At 36.6% G+C, this 21,428-nt stretch overlaps 1 protein-coding gene across 1 annotated transcript; it reads right to left on the bottom strand.

Annotated features, from left to right (window-relative positions):
* Nucleotides 1-2,713: 2,713 nt before the first annotated feature.
* Nucleotides 2,714-9,898, bottom strand: LOC127546271 (normal mucosa of esophagus-specific gene 1 protein-like). Its single transcript, XM_051973477.1, has 4 exons — nt 9,706-9,898; nt 9,518-9,603; nt 8,125-8,185; nt 2,714-3,074 (listed from the first exon to the last, which is right to left on the bottom strand). The coding sequence occupies exons 1-4, from the start codon at nt 9,739-9,741 to the stop codon at nt 3,006-3,008; spliced, it is 252 nt and encodes an 83-aa protein (XP_051829437.1). The 5' UTR covers nt 9,742-9,898; the 3' UTR covers nt 2,714-3,005.
* Between the last annotated feature and the right edge of the window lie 11,530 nt (nt 9,899-21,428).

The raw sequence follows: 21,428 nt of genomic DNA, 5'->3' as shown, positions 1-21,428 counted from the left end.
GAGAGAAAGAAAGAAAAAGAAAGAGAAAGAAAGAGAAAGAAAGAAAAAGAAAGCGAAAGATCATCTCTGTCTTCAATAAGTCGACAGTCTAATAAGTGAGACAACCAACCAAACAAATATAGACAAAGGATGAATGGGGAAGAATTAAGCGAGGGAAGGCGCTGGAATTAAGAGGAGTTGGGAAAAGCTTCCTATAGATGATAGGCTTTTAGGTTGGGAATTACAAGAAGCCAAAGGAAGTCAATATTTGAGAAGGGAGGAGGGAGAGTGTTCTGGGAATTGAGAGAAGCAAGAGAAAATGCCCAAAGATGAGACATTTAAGTGTTTTTGGTGTGGTAGTCTAAGTTCTTCATTACCTAGCCCCCACCTCTTTCCAATCTCCTTACACTGACTTTTCAAATCAGTGACATTGTCTCCTGGCTGTTACTGGCTAAATTCCATGGCTGGAATGCTCTGCCTTGTCCTCTCTGATTCTTAACTTCTCTGGTTTCCTTGAAGTCCAGCTAAAATCTCACCTTCTATAGGAAATCTTCCCCACCTCCATAAAATTCCAATGCCTTCCCTGTTTGTTTCCCATTTATCCTTTATGTAGTTTGCTTTGTATATATATACAATATGTATTACTTATGTGTATGTATATATATATATATAACTTATGTGTGTATATATATACACATACTTTGCAGGTTTTCTCCCCTGTTGATTATAATAAGCTCCTTGAAGTCTGGGATTGTCTTTTGCCACTTTTTGTATGGCTAGTGCTCTGCATTAGGCAAGCACATAGTGCTTAGTTTATTGATTTCGGTTGCCTCATTGGGAAAAACTTCATTGTTTTCCAAGATCCAATCAGCCTTGAGATTCCATATCATTATCAGCCTTTGTCCCTCTGATTATAGGAGGGAACTATGAATCCCCAAATCTCCATTTGAGGGATTACAATTCAGGACTTTTCATCTGGCTGAACTATCTTCCAACTTTACTTTTCCTATATGTTCCTGTATCAGATACCTTTTCTTCCCCTTTCCCTGCTTTTCAGCTTCCTTTTATATGATGGTTCCCCTCCTTAAACCTTGAGAACAGGTATTGTCTTTAACTTTTTCTTTTTTGGGGGAGGAAAAGGGAGTGCTATATGTATCTCTAGCTCTTAGCTCGCGTTCGCACTTTAGTAGGTGCTTAATGTTTATTGTATATTGTATATATGTATATATATACAATTTTGTATACATACAATATATATTATATAATAAAAAAAGTTTGACTGGCAATTCCACCCCAACTTCCTACCAGCTTTGCAATTCAATTGCCTACATTCCATAAATATTTTCCATTTCTCATTCATATGCTCTTTGATGAATTTTTTAAATCTTGTTTCATTTCCTTTGGAACCAGAATCCCAAAACCTATTGATATGGAACTCTCTCCTCAGTTATGGAGATCAATGCCCCGGCCAGAGCTGAGGGTTGCATCCTATTCTGAGATAGCAACAGCAGTCTCTTTTAGCCTTCCAGGCCTTGAAATCACTTGTTCTGGCTGTGAGAATGATGAAAAATGTTCTCCTGATGGTGTCTGAATACAGATTGAAACATACTTTAAAAAGGTGTTTGGGTTTTTTTTTTTTTTTTTGGGGGGGGGGAATCTTTTCTTTTACCACATGACTACTACGGAAATGTTTTCATCACTACACATGTATAACTATCTTATTGCCTGCCTTCTCAATGAGGTGAGTTGGAGAGGAAGGGAGAGAATTTGGAACTCAAAAAGTTTTAGAAACAAATGTTGAAAATTGTTTTTAACTTTGATTGGGATAAATAAAATGCTAAATAAACCTAATTAAACAAACAAACAAAAAAAAACTTGTTCTCATGAAGGGGGATACTCACTTTTGATCAAATTGAGACCTAGAGAGATTAAATGACTTGCCCCGGATCACATGACTAGTAAATGGCAAAATGACAATTTCTCCCAAGTCATAAAATTCTGAAAGCCAACAGTACTTTTACTGTACTATACTATTTTTATTTATTCAGCTTATTTCTACCACATCACTGAATGTAGAAGATTCTTATTAACGACATCACCTATTTAAGGGCATACTCTGAAAATGGAAATAGGGAAAGAAGCTGGAAGTGATTTTGGGTTGATGTTTTTGCCAAATAGAAGCTGGAAAAACCTCTTCCTTTAGGGCCTGGTGATAAGATGTCTGCCTTTTAAAAATCAATCTATATTCTATGCAGCTCCTTACCAAAAGTTTGATCAACAGGTGATGATTTTGAGGGGATTGGGAGCCTTCACTATTTACTAAAACTATCCACTAAACCATAAGGAAGCTGGGAATGGTTTTTTTTGGCTTCCATTATTCATTAAAATCATCTTCAGAGTAGTTGTGATATATTATTAGCAAAGTAATAAGCATGCACTCCAATGAAATAAAAGATCCTTAAAGTACAGAATTAACAAGAACTAGATGCAATGAATAATTTTTGCCTATTGGCATTAACTGTGGAAAAGATGTGAGTAAAAAGTACTTAAATTTTATTAAATTCATTTCAAATATGAAAATTCATATCATAAAGCTACATATACATTTATCATTAGTTTTCTGATTTCTGATCAGCAATGAAATAAATATGTATCTAATCTTTGCAAAAAACAACATTATATCACTTTATTATAAAATGTAATTTACAAATCATTTTACATATTCAATTTAATGGAAAAAATACATAGGTACAAATGCACTCAACAGTTCTTTTTCATGAATACTTTAATGAACTAAAATTCAACTTTACAAGACACCAAATATGAGAATTTTATTTTTGGACTAAATGGATTTTGTTAGGCTTTCCACTTTTAGGGCAAAATGGAATTTTCTCATTCAGAACCCTCAAATGCAGGGAGATCCCAAAATACAGCAGAAGCACTTCCACACACTGGTTCCAGTAGTCTAGTCTGTGCAGAGATGTTGCTGCTAGATTCAGAAAGTATACTTTGCAAGGACAATCATATCACTTGGTCAATTTCCTGACCTTTTGTAATTCTTCAACAGGCCTCCACTTCTGGTTAATTGTGATAAGCTACCAAGAAAAGGTCACACAAAACATTATGTTAAAGAAACTCTAAAATAAGAAATTAGTTTTTTCATTCAACAGCATGTGTTGTCATTGTACTTAAGCACTGCACAGAGAAGTAATAATATATTCAAAAAAGAAATCCAGTATTTGTAATGATCTAGAAAGAGAGAAAGAAAAAGAAATAAAGATAATTAAAAAGAGCTTCATATAAAAGATATGTCTGGAAGAACAGAGAAGATAGAAGTTCAGTGCTTGGGACAATAATAGTAATGTTAGCAATTGACTGAAATTGGAATCCCTCAAATCTCTTGCTTGTTTGCTTCATTAAAGGAACAATCTTTAAAGGGTTAAACAAAAATGGTTTGGAGAAAGAGCTCAACACAAATTAAATGGAAAATGCTTTAAAATAAGTTAACATCTTTGATGAAGAAATACGTTCTTGATATTTTTTTGGTGACATGAACCCCTTTGGTGATGTCTGTGGATCTCTTCTCAGAATAATGTTTTTAAATATGTAAAATAAAATATATGGAAACCAGGTATACTGTGATATAGTTCTCTATATCTCTGTATCTGTCTGTTTCTCCCTACACATAAATATATCTATAAAGACAAGCTTATACTCCCTAGGAAAGAATCTTTGGCTTATCTTTTCAATAGTGAGGTGATTCAGATCAGTTCCAATGAGTTGTGATGGAGAGAGCCATCTGTATTCAGAAAGAAGATTATGGGGACTGAATGTGGATCATAACATAGTATTGGCACCTTTTTTGTTGTTTTTTGCTTGCTATTGTTTTTCTTTTTTTTTTTTTTTCCTTTTTGATCTGATTTTTCTTGTGCAGCATGATCAATGTGGAAATATGTTTAGAAGATTTATACATGCTTAATCGATATTGGATTGCTTGTTGTTTAAGGGAAGGGTAGAGGGGAGGGAGAAACATTTGGAACACAAGGTTTTGCAAGGGTAAATGGTGAAAACTATTTTTCCCCCCTGAGGCAATTGGGGTTAAATGACTTGCCCAGGGTCACATAACTAGGATATGTTAAATGTCTGAAGTCACATTTGGACTCAAGTCCTCCTGACTTCAGGGCTAGTGCTCTATCCACTAAACTGATGAAAACTATCTTTACATGTATTTTGAAAATAAAAAGCAATTATTAAAAAAAAAAAGAATCCTTGGCATAGATGAATTATATATATCAGGATAATTCAAAGAACTTGGAAACATAAAAACAACATTAGTATTTTCTACGAAGTCACAGAAAAATAGTGTTTCACCTAAAAACTATAGACATGAGTGGAGAGGGAGAAAGAGATAAAATTAAGGAAATATAATTGATACACCTAATATCAGATAGCTTAGTGTACAGTAGATAAGAGTTTGGGCCTGGAATCAGGAAAACTTGAATTCAAATGTAGCCTCAAATACTAGCTATGTGACTCTGGGCAAATTTAATCCTGTTTACCTCATTTCCTTCATCAGTCAGATAAGCTAAAGAAGGAAATGGCCACTTATATATCTTTGCCAAGCAAACTCCAAATCGAGTCTTGGAGAATTGGACAAAATTGAAAAGGCTAGACAATAAAAATATCACTTTCTTGCAACATTCTACAACAAATATTATTAAGTACTTGACAGGTGTGCACTTAAGACAGTACCAGCTACTATGAGTTCATTCAGAACTGTCATGACAAACTAATTTCATTTCCTTTCCTGAAAGAGTTACTAAATCCCTGGAAAATTAGACTTCACCAAGACATTTTGGTCCATATCCTTGTTGACAAAAGAGAAATGTCAGGAAGATGGTAATAGAGTTTAGTAACTTGATAGCTGGATGAGTGGTCCTAAACAATTTTAATAATGGATTAAATATAAAACTGGGAAGTTTTCAAGTGATCTGCCAAGAAAAAAAAATCTTCATTCTATTCCTTGGCAATGATGAAAAGATAAAAGTCTGCAAATCCAATCAGAGTAAGAGAGATAATTCATTTGGTATGATAGAATTAGTATTTACAAGATGACTTGAACAAGATGAAACTTAACAGGAACATAGTAAAATCTAGTACTTCAATTTATCACTGTAGAGCTCCAATGATGGAAGAGACCACTTAAAAAATTCATTTGAAAAAGAGCTGAATTTTAATTTAGAAATTTAAGGAATCAAATTAAGGAATTAATGTTGCTGCCAGGAAAGCAAATGCTCCAAAGGAGATGAAATGTTGAGAAAGTATCATATTATGAATGAACCCATAAATTAGTGCAATCATTCTGGGCCACAATTTGATAAATTTGACAAACTGCAGGAGTACATATTTTAGTCAGCAAAGATTTTACTTAACTTACAATTTGTATCAGTGGAAGGAATATTTAGTGAGATCATGGTTTCATTCACTTATTTGTTGATATTAAGTTTACCATAAAAAGTGATGCTGGGGAAAATATTAAGTATCTCTGATAATGTTCTCACATCCAAGATATATACGCAACTAATAGAAATGTCTAAGATCAAAAGCCATGTTCTAAATGGTCAAAAGATTATGAAATGAACAGTTCTCAAAAGAAAAATTGCATAGAGAACTATGGAAACTGAATGTGGAGCAGAACATAGTATTTTTATTTTGGGGGGATGTCATTTGTTTATTTTTTCTTCCTTTTTTTTTTCCTATTTGATCTGATTTTCCTTGCATAGCATAATGAATATGGAAATATGCTTAGAAGAATTTCATGTTTAACCTATAGTGGATTGCTTGCTGTCTGTGGGAGAGGGGAAAAAAGAAGGATTTGTGGGAGAGGGAAAAAAGAAGGGAGGGAGAAAAAAATTGGACACAAGGTTTTAAAAAGGTGAATGTTGAAAACTATCTTTGCATGTGTTTGGAAAAAGAAAAAACTTTTTAAAAAAAAAGAAAAGAGAAAAAGAAAAATTACAATCTATAAACAATTATATTAAAGAAAGAATGCTCCAAATCATAACATGAGAAATACAAATAAAGCAAAATTTTATAATGAATTGTTTCCCTCACATCCAGCAAAAAGATGACAAAAGATGGGAAGTCAGTATTGGATACATTGTGGAAACATACAAAAGCACTGTTGGTAGAACTTTAAACAGTTTAAACAGTTGGTGGAAGTTTAAACCTCACAGATAATCATACCTGCTTGGTGATGTAATCACACCTGCCTAGCCTGTGCCTAATTTGCTATATTCCAAGCTGTACTTTCCCAGGAATTCCTGCTTGCTTAATTTGCACTCAGGCTGCAGTAACTCATGTCATTCTGACCTCGCACAAACTCCCACTTCAGTTTGCTCATTGGTCAGTGGAGGCCTGGAAGTATGGGAGTAGAAATGCTTGAAGTGAATGGAAACGGATTTGCAGGAGTGATAAGCCACCTGCCTGTATAGGACTAGAGACAGTTTATCTGAGAATGCTAAAATTTCTCCTTGAACCCAACTTTCACATAGTCCCTTCATACACTGACTGATTTATCTACTTTTGTTTTCATTTGTGTTTCCTTAGCAACATTGTGGTTAGAAAGCATTTAAGGGTAGAGTTAATGATAATAAACATCTTTTACTACTATTCTTTACTTTGGATTACGCTGGGTGTGTGTTTGTCTTACTTTCACTTTTCATGATTTCTGAGAGCCAGAGCAGCTGGTCTGATTTCTGGCATTTTCATGTATTGTGCATTCCACACTAATCATGCTGGAAAGCAATTTGGAATTATGTACATAAAACGACTAAAATGTCCATGCATTTGGACCCAGAAATTCTACTGTTGGGCCTATTCCTCCCAAGAAAGACAATAACAAAGTCCTTTTTGTATTAGCAAAGAACTGGGGAGGAAAGTAGAAGCCTGTCATGTTATTGTTCAGTTGCTTCAGTCATAGCTACTAACTCTTCATAACCCCATTTGGGGCTTTCTTGGCAAAATTACTGAAGTGATTTGTAGTTCCTTCTCCAGTTCCACTTTATAGATGAAGGAACTGAGGCAAAAGAGGATTAAGTGATTTGCTCAGGGTCATACAGGTGCTCAGTGTTTGAGGTTGTATTTGAACTCAAGTCTTTCTGAATTCCTGAATACAGGCTCAGCAGCATCCTATGCATTGTACCAACTAGACGTCCTACTTTGGAGAGGGTGTTAAACAACATTGTTGAGTTTTAAGAAAAGACAAATATGATGAATACTAAGGAACACAAGGAAATGGAAAATTGTATTCACTTATTGATTTCACATTTGATGGGTCATGAGTTAAGCGAGTAGGAAGCTTGCCCTGAAAAAGGATATTAAAAGATCAGAATGATTAGAAATCTGAAAATCCTTATCATGAAGCAATCTTGGTTCTTTTAATAGGTCAATAGTTAATCTCAAGAACAAGATATTTAATGGAGAGAAAATAATACTAAAATGGAGGATATATCTTAAATCTGAAGAGATGTCACCAGAAATCAGATATTTTCTGTGCCACTAATTTTATAGTAGAGTAGACAGGAACATGGCAGAGATTTTGGTTTCATGTTAAAAACAACAACAACAACAACTTTCTAACCACTGGTTACTTGACAATAAAACAGCTTGTGAAGTAGTGTGTCCTCTATCACAAATATTCAAGGATAGGGTGAACCTATCAGGGAAGTTTTAGAAATGACTTCTAAATTAGGGTAGAATGTGTGGACTAAATGACAAGTAGGCCTTATCAAGCTCTATAAAAATTATTTATCTTTACCTTGATTTTTTTCCTGTGTTGCAGGTACAGGTTTTTTGCATTATTCATTATCTGGCACAAGACAGTTATAAATGAAGCATGGTTTTCCTATATGCCCATTCTGATATTTAACAAAGTATTTATTATTATTTATTAATATATATTTATAATAATTTGTTAATTTCAGATGACCAAATTTTGCTAGTGGTGGCTTTTATACTTTCAATTTTCATTATTGTTATATATTGGGTTTAATATTGTTACATATATTTATTAACTCCATTTGCTTAGAAGAATGCCTATAGTTTGGATTACATATATTAGTTGATAGGATATTTTATAAGTACCTTTTGAGGCTTGTTAGGATTTACATTTTCCCATGGTTCTGGATTTTTTCTCTTGTTAATGCTAAAAAAAAATATGAAATTAAATAATATTGTGACAATTAAATATTTATTAATTGCCTACTATGTACCAGGTACTAAATTAAACCCTAGGATATAAAAGAAGACAGACAATCTCTGTTCATGCCAAATTAAGCCACTGGATAAAGGCAGAGGGTATATCCATCAGGCTATTTTCTATAATATATAACTCTAGTTGAACAGATCTGACTTCAGGTTAAGAACTATCAGTTACTTGAAACAACTACGGGTAGATTCACAAATTCTGATTCAACTAAATGTTTATTAAGCACTTTTTGTGTGCACAGCTATTTAGCTAAGAACCCTAGATATGACTGCCACCTGTACCTATCCCATCCCCTGGGGGTAGAAGGAGAAGAAGGGAAGTTAGAACTTAGTTCATCTTCCAAATAAGCATATTTTGCCTTCTCTCCCATTAGCTGAACAGCCAAAGCAAACTGTGGTGGTTAAAACCAAGTACAAAGTTGGATACAACAAAGTAAGAGAAAGGGGCCAAGAATTAGAAAGACCTGAGTTAAAATTTGGCCTTAGACACTAGCTCGAGTAATCCTGGACAAGTTACTTTACCCTTTTTGCTTCAGTTTCTTTATCTGAAAAATGGAGAAGGATATAGCAAATGACTCTGGTATCTTTGTCAATAAAATCCCAAAATAAAGTTACAAACAGTTGGAAACCAGTGAAAAGGGGTGTTTTTTCATAGTCTCTTCCTTTCCATGTTCCAAAGGGGTCATATAGTAGCACCAAATCCCTAGCTGAGAATAAATTTCAATTAGCAGCTAGCAGCTATATATAGCATTAAGAAAAAAAAAAGATGTTTGTAGTAGTTTAAAAATAAAATGGAAAAATTATTTTTGTTGAAATTATAATTTTTATTTGATTATATAATTCTTATGATTGTATTTTAGGAAAATCTTTTGTTAAGTTTAGAAAATGAAAAGTGAAATCCAAAATTATATATCATTTGAAGAATCATTGAATAAATAATACTTATAAAAAATTAAACTAATGAATTTTTCCATGTCTTTTTTTTATCCTTCTGAATTTAAAAACTTTTCCCAACTCTGTCCAAAAAATGGCTATTCTCACACTAGAATGATCATGATAGTCAATTATTATTAATTGTAGAATTAGAAAATGGAAAAATGAATAATTAAGTGATTACTATACACAAAAAATGAGGGTACAAATATAAATGTAAGATAACTTCACCTTTTAAGAAATTCATTCTAATGGGGAAGACAAAACATAAAACCGCAACTTTTCACAATCCAGAAATCAACCCAATGACAATTATAAATACACCAGTTTTACTTACATCACATCACTTTTGGAAAGGGAATATAACCCCATTGAAATTGCTCCACATCCAGCAAAACTCACAAATGTGATCAAAGGAATAAGCTAATGAAAAAAAAAAAAGTTAAATGATACAAAACAATAAGATGCTCTTACTGTAAATATCTATTTACTTTATTTAATGTAAAAAAAAATGACAATACTTACTTCTTTCCTTTTCATTATGAGTTCCAAAATGTTCATGATTATGCTTTTTGGGCAGGAGCCTAGAATAAAGAAGCTCTGTTAGTGGTCTAAGTAGTTATTGAAACTCTCAAATAGGAATCAGCATCCAGTTTCAGTAAAATGCAAGTCTTTACTCTCCATCACCTCAACCAAAGGCAGGGGGAGGAGAGAGACCAAATAAACCTAAAAACAAATAGAATAATATATCTTGGGTAAAGAGATCCAAAAGTTCAAGAAACAAATTACCCTATTAGTGAGGACTATGCATGCTGGATGCTGCCTCTAAATCTGTGACTGCTCAAAACATGTAGTAGCTTTGGATTGGTCATCTGATTTCATTTTTGGAAAATCCTACCAGTAGCCCACTTTTTCTAGGTTTGAAATGTGGTATGCTCCAGGAGTGACTAAGTTTAAGACAAAGTGTTGGAGAGGTAGAGAGCATGTAATCCTGGCTTTGCATGTCAGACCCTAAATTATACCAGGTAAGGTGGCAACCAAGGCCAACGATAGGTAGAAAGGGAATTGTCTTGGTAAAATGGGAATTGTCTCTTTCCTTCAAATCCTTTCCCTTCTTTCATCCTCTTGGGGTCTCCACCCCAATCCATTCCTGCTCTCCTGCAATGGCTTGGGACCATGTTTTGGCTTCTGGAATGAGTTTAAGGAGCCCAGAAATATGGCAGCTAGAACATGAGAATTGTTTTATTATATTTTGGATGGCAGGAAAGAAGAAAAGTGGATGATTTGATTAGATGGCAAACCATATTCTTGGTTTGTGTGTGTAGGTGATTGAAGACTTGGCTGACCCTTATAACTAGTCACTAACTTTTAAAGTCCTTAACAAAGAAATCTTGTCAAGTACCAGCATTATCATTTCACATGTGGAAAATTGAGGCAGAAAGATGAAGTTATTCGTTAAAAATTATTTGCAAAAAGATGATAGCCAATTATTCTTAAATTGTAGGGATAATAAAATAAAAATTAAATTTAACCAATAACCTGAATGTTAATAAAGTCCCATTAAAAAAAAAAAAGTAGTAGTAGCCTGACATAGGACAGAGACTGGCCATGAAAACTGGATCCAGGTTTAAGTTTCACTTCTTACACACTCCAAATGATATTTGGACAGATTAATTAACCACACTGTACCACCAACTTTGGAAAGGAAAATAAAGATGGATGCAAAAGTAAGCCAAAAAATTTTTTTCAAGCTGAATGTTGAAATGGGTATCAAAAAACACTCAGAATCCCTTGAGCATTAAGGAAATCTGGATTTTTGCCATGTTATTTCACATGGAGACCGAGCCTGATACATCTAAATCAAAGTTTCCCATTCTGGAATCCATGACTTGTTTTTTTAAAATATTCTGATGACTATATTGTAATAACATTGGCTTACTTTGTAATTTTATGTAGCTTTTAACAAAACTGATTGGTTGTTGTCCTTTGTTCTCACAGAGGATCAAAATGATGTTGCTATGTAAGGATCATGGAACAATGTCTCCAATTATGGCTCATCAAACTGATAATGAAGTGGGAAGGCTCCACTATAGGTCAGTACAAATAGTCAACATGGACATTTAGATGTCTCTAAAGATGGACGTCTCACATTTCTTTTGTGCTTCTGCACGTGGCTTTGCCCATAGCACGCCATGGTGGGCAGTTCTGTGCCAGTGTCTTCCATGTCTCACAATCATTTCCAGAATTCTTCAGAGAGACCTTGAGAGTATCCTCGTATTGCTCTTTATGACCTCCATGTCAGTACTAGCCTGGTATTGACTTCTCCAAAAAGTAGTCTTGGAGGCAAATAGGCTTTTGGCATTCAAACAACCTGGCCAGCCCATCTGAGTTGTGCTCTCTGCAGTATGGTTTGGTTGCCTGGCAATTCAGTTTAAGAAAGGACCTCAGTGTCCTGTACCTTATCTTGCCAAGTATCTTCAGAATCTTCCTGATTCAAATGGACTTAAATTGGAATAATTCAAATGGAAGCCATTCTGTTTCCTGGCATGACCATAATAGACTGTCTCGGTTTCACAGGCACACAACAATGAGGTCAGCACCTTCAGTTTGGTAGGCAGTCTAATATCTCTTTTCTCTGACACTTTCCTTTGGAGCCTCCTAAACACTGAGCTAGCTTTGGCAATTTGTGCACTGACCTTAGTATTATCATGTGTATATCCTAGGAAAGTATACACCAAGGTAATTGAACTTTTCCCCAGCATTCAAAATTTCTCCATTTGCAATAACTGATGGTTCCATATATTGATGTGGTGCTGGCTCATGAAGAACCTCTATTTTTTTTTATATTAGGCCAAAATTAGCACAAGAAGCAGAGAATCAATCCATACTATGTTACATTTCAGCTTTAGAGGCTATATTGAATGCAGCCATGTGCAAACAAAATGTCAAGCACTAACTTATCTTCCATTTTAGTCTTGGTTTTATAGCCTTTTCATATTACATAATTCATCATCAGTATGAACTGTTTTTGTCTTTGTTGAAAAAATCTAACATTACTGAAAACATCATGCTAAAAAGCATGGAAGGAATCACATAGCCCTGTTTCATCCCATTGGTGACTGGGAAAGTTTGAGAGCATTGTCCACTAACAATCCAGAACCCAGGCAAGCAGGCCATCATGAAAATGATGTACTAATGAATTCTGGGCAACCAAATTTCGCCATTATTTTCCACAACCCTCTCAATGAACAGTAATAAAGGTCTTGTTCAAGTAGACTAATGTTGTTTAAGATCATCTTTTCTGCTCTGCATTTTATGGAATTGTTGAGCAGCAAACACTATATGAACCATTCCTTGGTCATTTCTCAAGTTACATTAGCTCTTGAGTAGATGACTATCTTCCAAGCGAAGGATCAGCCTATTAAGGATGATTGACAAGAATCTTGCCAGCAATGACTAAGAGACACACATACAGCTCCTCTCCAGAACACCTATTTCCTTTTCCTTTACAGAGATGGAAAATGGAGGCATCCTTAAACGACTAGGTGTGATCTTCCCTTGCCATATAACCCAGAAAATTTCAGTCAATTTTTGTCTGAAGACATTTAGACATTTAGTAGACTCCCCTGTCTTGTAAATCTCAGCTGGGATAGAATCAGCAGGATTTACTGTATAAGGAGCTTTTCCACATAAAAGCCGAATGATATTCAAAACCTTTTCTTCAATTGGAAGTTCAGCTAGAGAGGGATTGACCTCAACCTTACATGTACGATTAATGGCTTCAGTATTTATTGATGATGATCTGTTTATAATGCTATGGAAATGTTCAGCTCATCTCTCCAGGTCATGTCTTTATAACTAATCAATGTGGCTCTATCAGCACCGAGTAGCTGAGCTGCACCATAGGTCTTTGTAAAAATACTTTGGAGTGTTACTATCAGCACAAAACTGAATTTCATTTACCTTCTTACTGAGCCAAGAATCCTACATTTCTCTAAGCTTTGCTTGCACTTCATTTTTCAAAAGAGCATTTTATTTTCCAAATTCTTTATGTAAAGATAGTTTTCAACATTCATTTTTGTAAGACTTTGTGTTTCAGCTTTCCCTCCTTTCCTCCCTTCCCTCCTCTCTCCCTAAGATAGCAAGCAATCTGTACCACTTGATTTATTTGCTGAGGCAACTGGGATTAAGTGACTTGCCCAGAATCATAAAGTCAGGACGTGTTAAGTGTCTGAAACCAGATTTGAACTCAGGTCGTCCTGACTTCAGGGCTGGTGCTCTATGCATTGCACTAACTAGTTGCCTCCAACACTTTATTTTTGATGGAGTTAAATGCTGTCTTCTTAGAAATGCATGAACTATCCTGATGGTAAACCCTATAGAGTTCTCATTTTTCATTTAATATTTTTAATTTTTTTCCTGATAAGTCATTGGTAATCTCTACAAGTGGCAGTAGGAACATATTGGGTAATATTCAGATAAACATAAGAATTGGGTTTAAAGCTACAGTGCTATAAAAATGTAGGCAGGACCAGAGGTTTTGATAGCCAAAAGGCTGATTGGGCTATTTACCAGGAAAAATGCCCCATTCTAGTAATTTACACTTTTCTGATAAATACCCAGGTTTCTGATCTTTACAATCCTTGCCAAGAGAATTTTGCTTTGGCTTAAACCCAGACCTAAGCATGTAAACTAGGCACATGCCATACATCTAAGACAAAGTACAGTGAATTATCTTAAGCAACAGCATGATGCCGGGGCATAAGCACAGATGTGGCCTTCAAGTAATAGTTCTGTCATTTATTATCTGTGTTATTTTGGGCAAGACATTTTCCCTCTGAGAGCCTGTTTCCTTATCTCCAAAATGAGTTGTTGTACAAGATGGCCTCTGGAGCAGTGGATTGAATATCAGCCTCATGCCAGGAAGATCTGACTTCAAATCTGGCTTCAGACACTTCCAAGTTGTGTGACCCTGAGCATGTCACTTCACCTTGTTTGCCTCAGTTTCCTCATCTATAAAATAAGTTGGAGAAGAAAATGGCAAACCATTCCAGTGTCTTGCCAAGAAAACTCGAGTTAGATAAAACTGAAAAATGAATGAACAACCTAAAAGGTCCTTACAGATCTAAAATCTGTGGTCCATTAAATACTTCAAGATTTCTTATTCCTTATCAAATAGAATTCCAAGACTTGAAAACACCCATATTTGGGCCTGCTTATTCAGAGGGAACATCAAGAAAATTCTAGGGCTATATAAAGCATTCAAGAAAAATGTTTATAAATATGCCTTTTTTAAATTTCCCACCCAAAAAAAAAAAATTCCCACCCAGCTATACTTCTCTGGATTTCTCCATCATGCATCCAGGGAACATCATCATACTAAAAGATATCAAGCTTGTTACTTTCATGTCCTCATGGTTGCAGAGCAGAAAGGGTTCTTCCCAATCCTCCATTTAAGGAAGGTGTCTACCACAGCCATTTCCTACCCAGCTGGGCTCCTTTGGGTTTCTTCCTCTGGCCTCAGGGTATTTCCCACTCCTTCCTTTTCAGCTTCCTTCTGTGCATCTTCCTCTCCCCTTATTGAATTGTAAGCTCCTTGAGGGCAGAGACTTTTTCCATCTTTGTACCCCTCTTTCCTTTCCTGACAATTGCTTAGCCCTGTTCCTGGCGTCAGAGTAGACCCTTAATATTGGTTTATTAATTGACAAGATATATTCCCAATTCTGTTTATTACATATAAAGAATATAGACACAAAGCAGCCATTATCATTTGAATGCTATTGGCCGACTGTGTTTTGGAGAGCTTTATTGTTGATATTCTGTGCTTTCATTATAGTCACAGCCATTCACAAAGACCGACACAGAGAACTGTCATAATATAGTGATTAGAGATCTGTCTTTGGAGTCAGGAAAACCTGAATTCAAGTCCTGCCTCTGACCAACACTATTGTCTGACCCTGGGCAAATCACTTAACCCCAATTTCTCCCCAACTACATGTTACTAGTTGTTGCTGGTCTGTGGAGGGGGGGTTTTAATGAAGTGGATAAGACGCCAGTAAAAAAGACTTCAGGTCCTTGGTAGCTTCAGGGCTGTAGGGAGAAGCATTAATGGGAGAAGCAAGCAGGGAGGAACACTGACAGAATTAGCTCCTTAAGACCTTTGAATGCCTTGTCATTCCATGCAGTGACAAAATTGTCACGAACCCAGTTACTGTATCCAATCAGAAGGCCAAGTTATGATGTCATCCCCTGAAGTTATTTTTCCTATTAAAAAACCGATGAGTACCTCACTAACTGCTTTAAGTTAGCCCAACTGCTATTGCATAACCTGCTAACTTCTTTAAGAATTTAGCTGGCCTTATGGCATTGAGGATTCATTAGGAACTGCCTGCCTTATGGAGCCTTTCCCCTTGTTATAGCTAATTAGTTAAAACTTACACCGTCTTAATGGCAAAATAAAATCTTTGCCTCTTGATTTAGAGATGGTCTAAGACGACAGATTCTTTTGAAGCCTGATATAATTTTGTTCCCCAACATTTGGTGGGCTGCATGGGAATGGTGAAACCCCAATATTTTGGAACTTAGCATTTCTGTACCCACACTCCATTTCCATACTGGGCATTCCCCACACTGATCAAATTAGAGCTTTAGGCTAAGGTATAAAGGGAGAGAACGGGGTCTCTCTCATTGACAGGAGTTCCTATATCAACTGAATCAAATGTTTTAAAGTATATTAGTAAAAAAAAAGAAAATTGGAAGAATGAACGAGCATCCTTCTACACACAATCCTCCCTCCCCTTCAAAACACAGAGATTCCAAGATGGCGATCCAGAAGGCCATTCCTCCGTCCTACCCAAGCCTGCGAGGAGAGAAAGGCTTCAGATCACACCACCAGAAGAGACCCTGGCAGCTTTCGAGTCCAATTTCCACCAGTTCAGTGCCCCTCGCCAGGTTCCTCAGGTCCTCAAATGGCAGCTCCAGACCTCTTCTGCCAGGACCCGCCTTCTGTCGGATCTTACTGGTTAGAGCCAAGCAGGAAGCAGCTTCCTGAGAGAGCAATAGGGCTGTCACTCAAATGATGACAATTTACCCATAAGCCCTTGCAAGAGCTTTCTTTCACCCTTTCCCATCTCCAACTGTCAGGAACTTCCAGAACCTTCTCACCCACCCCAAGTGACCTTTCTGGCCTGTTTGTGTGGCTACAGGGTGGGACAATGAGGACTTTGTTCCATGTCTCCCTTTCTCTCATCCACTTGTCCAACTTCAATCTCTCCCCTCAGGAATTTAAATTATTCTTCTCATCCCCATTCATGAGTTCAGGGGCTAGAAGAATTCAACATGTCATGCTTTTATTTTTGGATTCTGGGAGCTAGAGTATTATGCTTCAATAGGGAAACTTCCTTATCCCAGAGAAGGATGCCCATCTCTCAAAGGCTTGAAGTATTCCTAAGTGCATTAAATTGTTGACCAAGTGAAAACTAGCCTTGGGTGTTTGAGTTTCAACATGCCAATAGTAAATTGGTCAAAATAGCAATTTCAAATATGAGGAAAATATAAGGGCAAGTATATTTTAAAAAAATTTTTAAAATAACTTTTTATTGACAGAACATATGCCTGGGTAATTTTTTATAACATTATCCCTTGCACTCACTTCTATTCCGATTTTTCCCCTCTCTCCCTCCACCCCCTCCCCTAGATGACAAGCAGTCCTATACATGTTAAATATGTCACAGTATATCCTAGATACATTATATATGTGTAGAACCGAACAGTTCTCTTGTTGCACAGGGAGAATTGGATTCAGAAGGTAAAAATAACCTGGGAAGAAAAACCAAAATGCAAACTAATCACATTCATTTCCCAGTGTTCTTCTCTGGGTTTTGCTGATTCTGTCCACCATTGATCAATTGGAACTGAATTAGATCTTCTCTTTGGTGAAGAAATCCACTTCCATCAGAATACATCCTCAAACAGTATCGTTGTTGAGGTGTATAATGATCTCCTGGTTCTGCTCGTTTCACTTAGCATCAGTTCATGTAAGTCTTTCCTAGTCTCTCTGTATTCATCCTGCTGGTCATTTCTTACAGAACAATAATATTCCATAACATTCATATACCACAATTTACTCAACCATTCTCCAATTGATGGGCATCCATTCATTTTCCACTACAAACAGGGCTGCCACAAACATTTTGGCACATACAGGTCCCTTTCCCTTCTTCAATATTTCTTTGGGACAGAAGCCCAGTAGTAGCACTGCCAGATCAAAGAGTATGCACAGTTTGATAACTTTTTAGGCATAATTCCAGATTGCTCTCCAGAATGGTTGGATTTGTTCACAACTCCACCAACAATGCATCAGTGTCCCAATTTTCCCGCATCTCCTCTAACATCATTATTTTTTCCTGTCATCTTAGCCAATCTGACAGGTATGTACTGGTATCTCAAAGTTGTCTTAATTTGCATTTCTCTGATCAATAGTGATTTGGAACACTTTTTCATGAGTGGAAATAGTTTCAATTTCATCATCTGAAAATTGTCCGTTCAAATCCTTTGACCATTTATCAATTGAAGAATGGCTTGATTTACTATAAGTTAGAGTCAATTCTCTATATATTTTGGAAATGAGGCCTTTACCAGAATCTTTAACTATAAAAATGTTTTCCCAGTTTGTTGCTTCCCTTCTAATCTTGTTTGCATTAGTTTTGTTTGTACAAAGGCTTTTTAATTTGATATAATCAAAATTTTCTATTTTGTGATCAATAAATGATCTCTAGTTCATCTTTGGTCACAAATTCTTTCCTCCTCCACAAATCTGAGAGGCAAACTATCCTATGTTCCTCTAATTTATTTATAATCTCGTTCTTTATGCCTAAATCATGGACCCATTTTGATATTATCTTGGTGTACAGGGTTAAGTGTGGGTCCATGCCTAATTTCTGCCATACTAATTTCCAGTTATCCCAGCAGTTTTTGTCAAATAATGAATTCTTATCCCAAAAGTTGGGATCTTTGGGTTTGGGACAAGTATATTTTAACTGTACAAACAATTGTTAAGTACTATAAAATCACTTCAACACTAACTTACATAAAATATGCTAATGATCATTCTAATCTACTAATTAAAGAAGAAATTTCGTGGGAATTTCCAGGAATGGGCCATAAATCCGATCAACAGATTGGGGGATGAGGACCATAAATTCTTGATAACTTAGGAGGACTTAGGAGCCAGGATGTCTGAAATAGAAGCTCTCCCCCTTGTCTGAGATTAAATATTTAGTTTATAACCCTAGAGTAGAGTATAAGTTATCAGTCCTAATAATCAGGAAGAGGGGTTTTGCAAATGGGGGATTGAGGCAGAATAATTTAGGGAAACTGAGGCATAACATCCCAAGTAAAAGAAACTTGTATATTTTAGAAAGTTGTTTATCAATGTCAAAGGCATCACCCTATTACCAATCACCAAGCTAGCAATCTTAGTATCATTTTTGACCCCTCACTCTCACCTCACATATTCAATTGCCAAATCTAATCATTTCTACTTCACATCTATATCCCTATACACAATTACACAGTTGTCATCAGCAGCAGCTTTCTAATTGCAGTGGGAGAACAGGTTCTATAGGTAAGCATTACCAAGAGACCCAGATTCACTTCTTAAAGAAATAAGCTTTGTCATCATAAAAAGTCACCAAAAAGCATCAGATAACTCTCTCTGGTCTGGGGAACTTGCCTCACATAAAACAAAAGTTGTTTCCTCCCAAGGTAGATGACCCTTCAATCAAGCAATTCTGCTTGTCCCCAGCACTTGAAACACTCAGCAATTCCCAAACTTCCTACAACTGGCTTGGATGGGCAGCAGCATCCCCCTACAATCAGCTGCCCATGCAGAACTGACAAAGGCCTTTCTGGAGCCCATTCAACTTCCAAGAGACACTGAAGCCTGTTTAGCAAGGGGAATTAAAATCCCCTGGATAACCATATGGAGAATAGATTGGAAAGGAGAGACAACCGACATCAACTTGCTGAGGTTTAGATTTAGGGAACCAAAATGAGATTAGGGTTTCTGGTGGACCGGGAGTTAAATGGTAAAGTCTAATGGAAGGTTCGGGGTTTGGGGAACCAAATGGAGAGGTTTGGCTCCCCTGCAACTCCTTGGGATTTGGCGCAAGGGTAGGGAGTTTGGGGGATTCCCTTTTGGCAGCACAGAGGTTCTCTGTGAAAGATTTTACAGGCCTCAAACCTAGATTAATAAAAGGTTTATTATGGGGATTGGAAGTAAGATTAAAAATCCTGACAGAGAGGCATAAAGTCTGGATAGGGAAATAGGTGAGGATAAAGAGAGGATGGCACTGGAAAGAATATTCCAGTGGACAGAGGCCCTTAGTACACCAAGCATAGGGCTGGCATGTTTGGAACCTCTGCAAAGAGAGGATTTTAGTTTGGCTCTTTTTATGAGAGATTTAACTGAAGGGCACCCATGGGGTGGAGTCCCAAGTTGGCAGCTTGGGTTTCAGCTTGAGCTAGAATTTGAAATGAATTCAATGAGTTTTAGGACTGAGCCAACCCCACCCAGATAACAAAGATGAAACTGTTTGTCCTTCGGGGTGGGATCCCTCACTTGAGTTGAAGATTTTCTCCTTTAAGGATTTTCAGAGTTTCAGGGTCCCCTCTTAAACTGATTAGTGGAATGTAATCTGGCCCCATCCTACCTTTCCAATTTTACATCTTACTCCCTTTTCTAAAATTCTTTGATTCAACTACATTGGTCAATTTGCATTTCTTAATACACATTATTCTATCTCCCATCAATGTACTTTTTCACATCTGTTTTCTTTGGATGAGCTGTTCTGCCTCTTCAAGGTTTCGCTCATAACTGCTGTAGGTTTCACTAGTTTCAACTAATAAACTCTTTCAATTATGTATTGGCTGAGGTGTAAGACTATTTTTCCAATTCCTTTAGTACTAAGGCCTTCCATCTAATTCTGTACCTATATGTATGTGTTACTTAGATGCCCGCCCAGTTTTTTTGTTAGAAGGCATTCTTTTTCCCCCTCCAAATTCCTCGAGTTTAGCATAGTGGCTGGTACACAATAGGCACTTAAATCCTTTTGGACTGATCAGTTAACATCGAAGCCATGGCTTAAGTTTCTGGATGTGACAGGGCTAGATGAAGATGAGCCCCAGACTTAGAAGCAAGCTGCTATCCTAGCTTATGGGGAGTTGGGAAATCTCTAAATCTTTCTCTGCACTGTTTCTGGAAGCCATGAGTTGATGGGCTGGAGAGATCAAGACAAGACTTTTGTCCCAGTATTTCATTGTTTCAGTTGAATAAGACTTAGGATGTCTAAAAAGAAGTTTTAGACCCATAAATTCCTCATAGGGAACTGGCTTGAAAGATTCTTCATGGGGGCAAGAGGAACTGGAAATATATGGGTATTGCACTCTATGAAATAGGTTTCAGGACTCTGTGAACTAATCCAAGTAAGCCATAAAACTAAATAAGGTGCTACTTTGTAACTCAAATTACTTAGTTGTAATGGGCTGAGGCTTGAGTTGATGCACTGAGGTCCCAAGCTGTGAGGCTAAATAGAATGGACCATATTCTATTAAATATATATGCTTGGAGAAAGAATGGCCCCCGCCCACACTTTGTGCAAGTCTGATGTGTTATATAGGAAATGATGTTTTTGGTGGGTGGAGCAGGGGGGCGGAGAAGGAAGCTGAGAGGCTTGCTGGCTGGCGTCTTGTCACAGCTGCTCACATTGCTATCACGACCTCCCTTTCTTTCACCTGCGACACCCCCTTTACTTCTGCTGGCTGGCTTCTTGTCTGCCCATATTGCTATCGCAATCCTTCTTCACCTCTACTGAGAATAAAGATTGAATATTTTTCCCATAACCTGAATTCCTGACTCCAGCTGATTTTAAATATGCGGTCATCACACTTAGTAGCTTTAAAAAAAAAAAAAAAAGCTTTAATCTTATAGTATTTAATCTTCATGAAAATTACTTTTTGTTTTGAACTATTTGGACTTTTGACTACTCAGATACATTCAAAGATGGAGCATGTGCCAATACCAAGTTATCACTTTTCCTAAGGAGAGGGAGCAGACCAATGAAGATGCAGCCTTTAAGCACACCTTTGCTTATGATATATCCACCTTCTCTTTCCTTTCCCCCTTTCCCTCCTCACTAGTGTTTTGCTTCTACCACCAACCCCAATCTGCCTTCCCCTTTCACAGCTCC

The sequence above is a fragment of the Antechinus flavipes genome, chromosome 2 (assembly GCF_016432865.1).
Source record: "Antechinus flavipes isolate AdamAnt ecotype Samford, QLD, Australia chromosome 2, AdamAnt_v2, whole genome shotgun sequence".
In the NCBI taxonomy this organism is placed as follows: Eukaryota; Metazoa; Chordata; class Mammalia; order Dasyuromorphia; family Dasyuridae; genus Antechinus; species Antechinus flavipes.
This window is presented reverse-complemented; position numbering and strand designations above follow the sequence as displayed.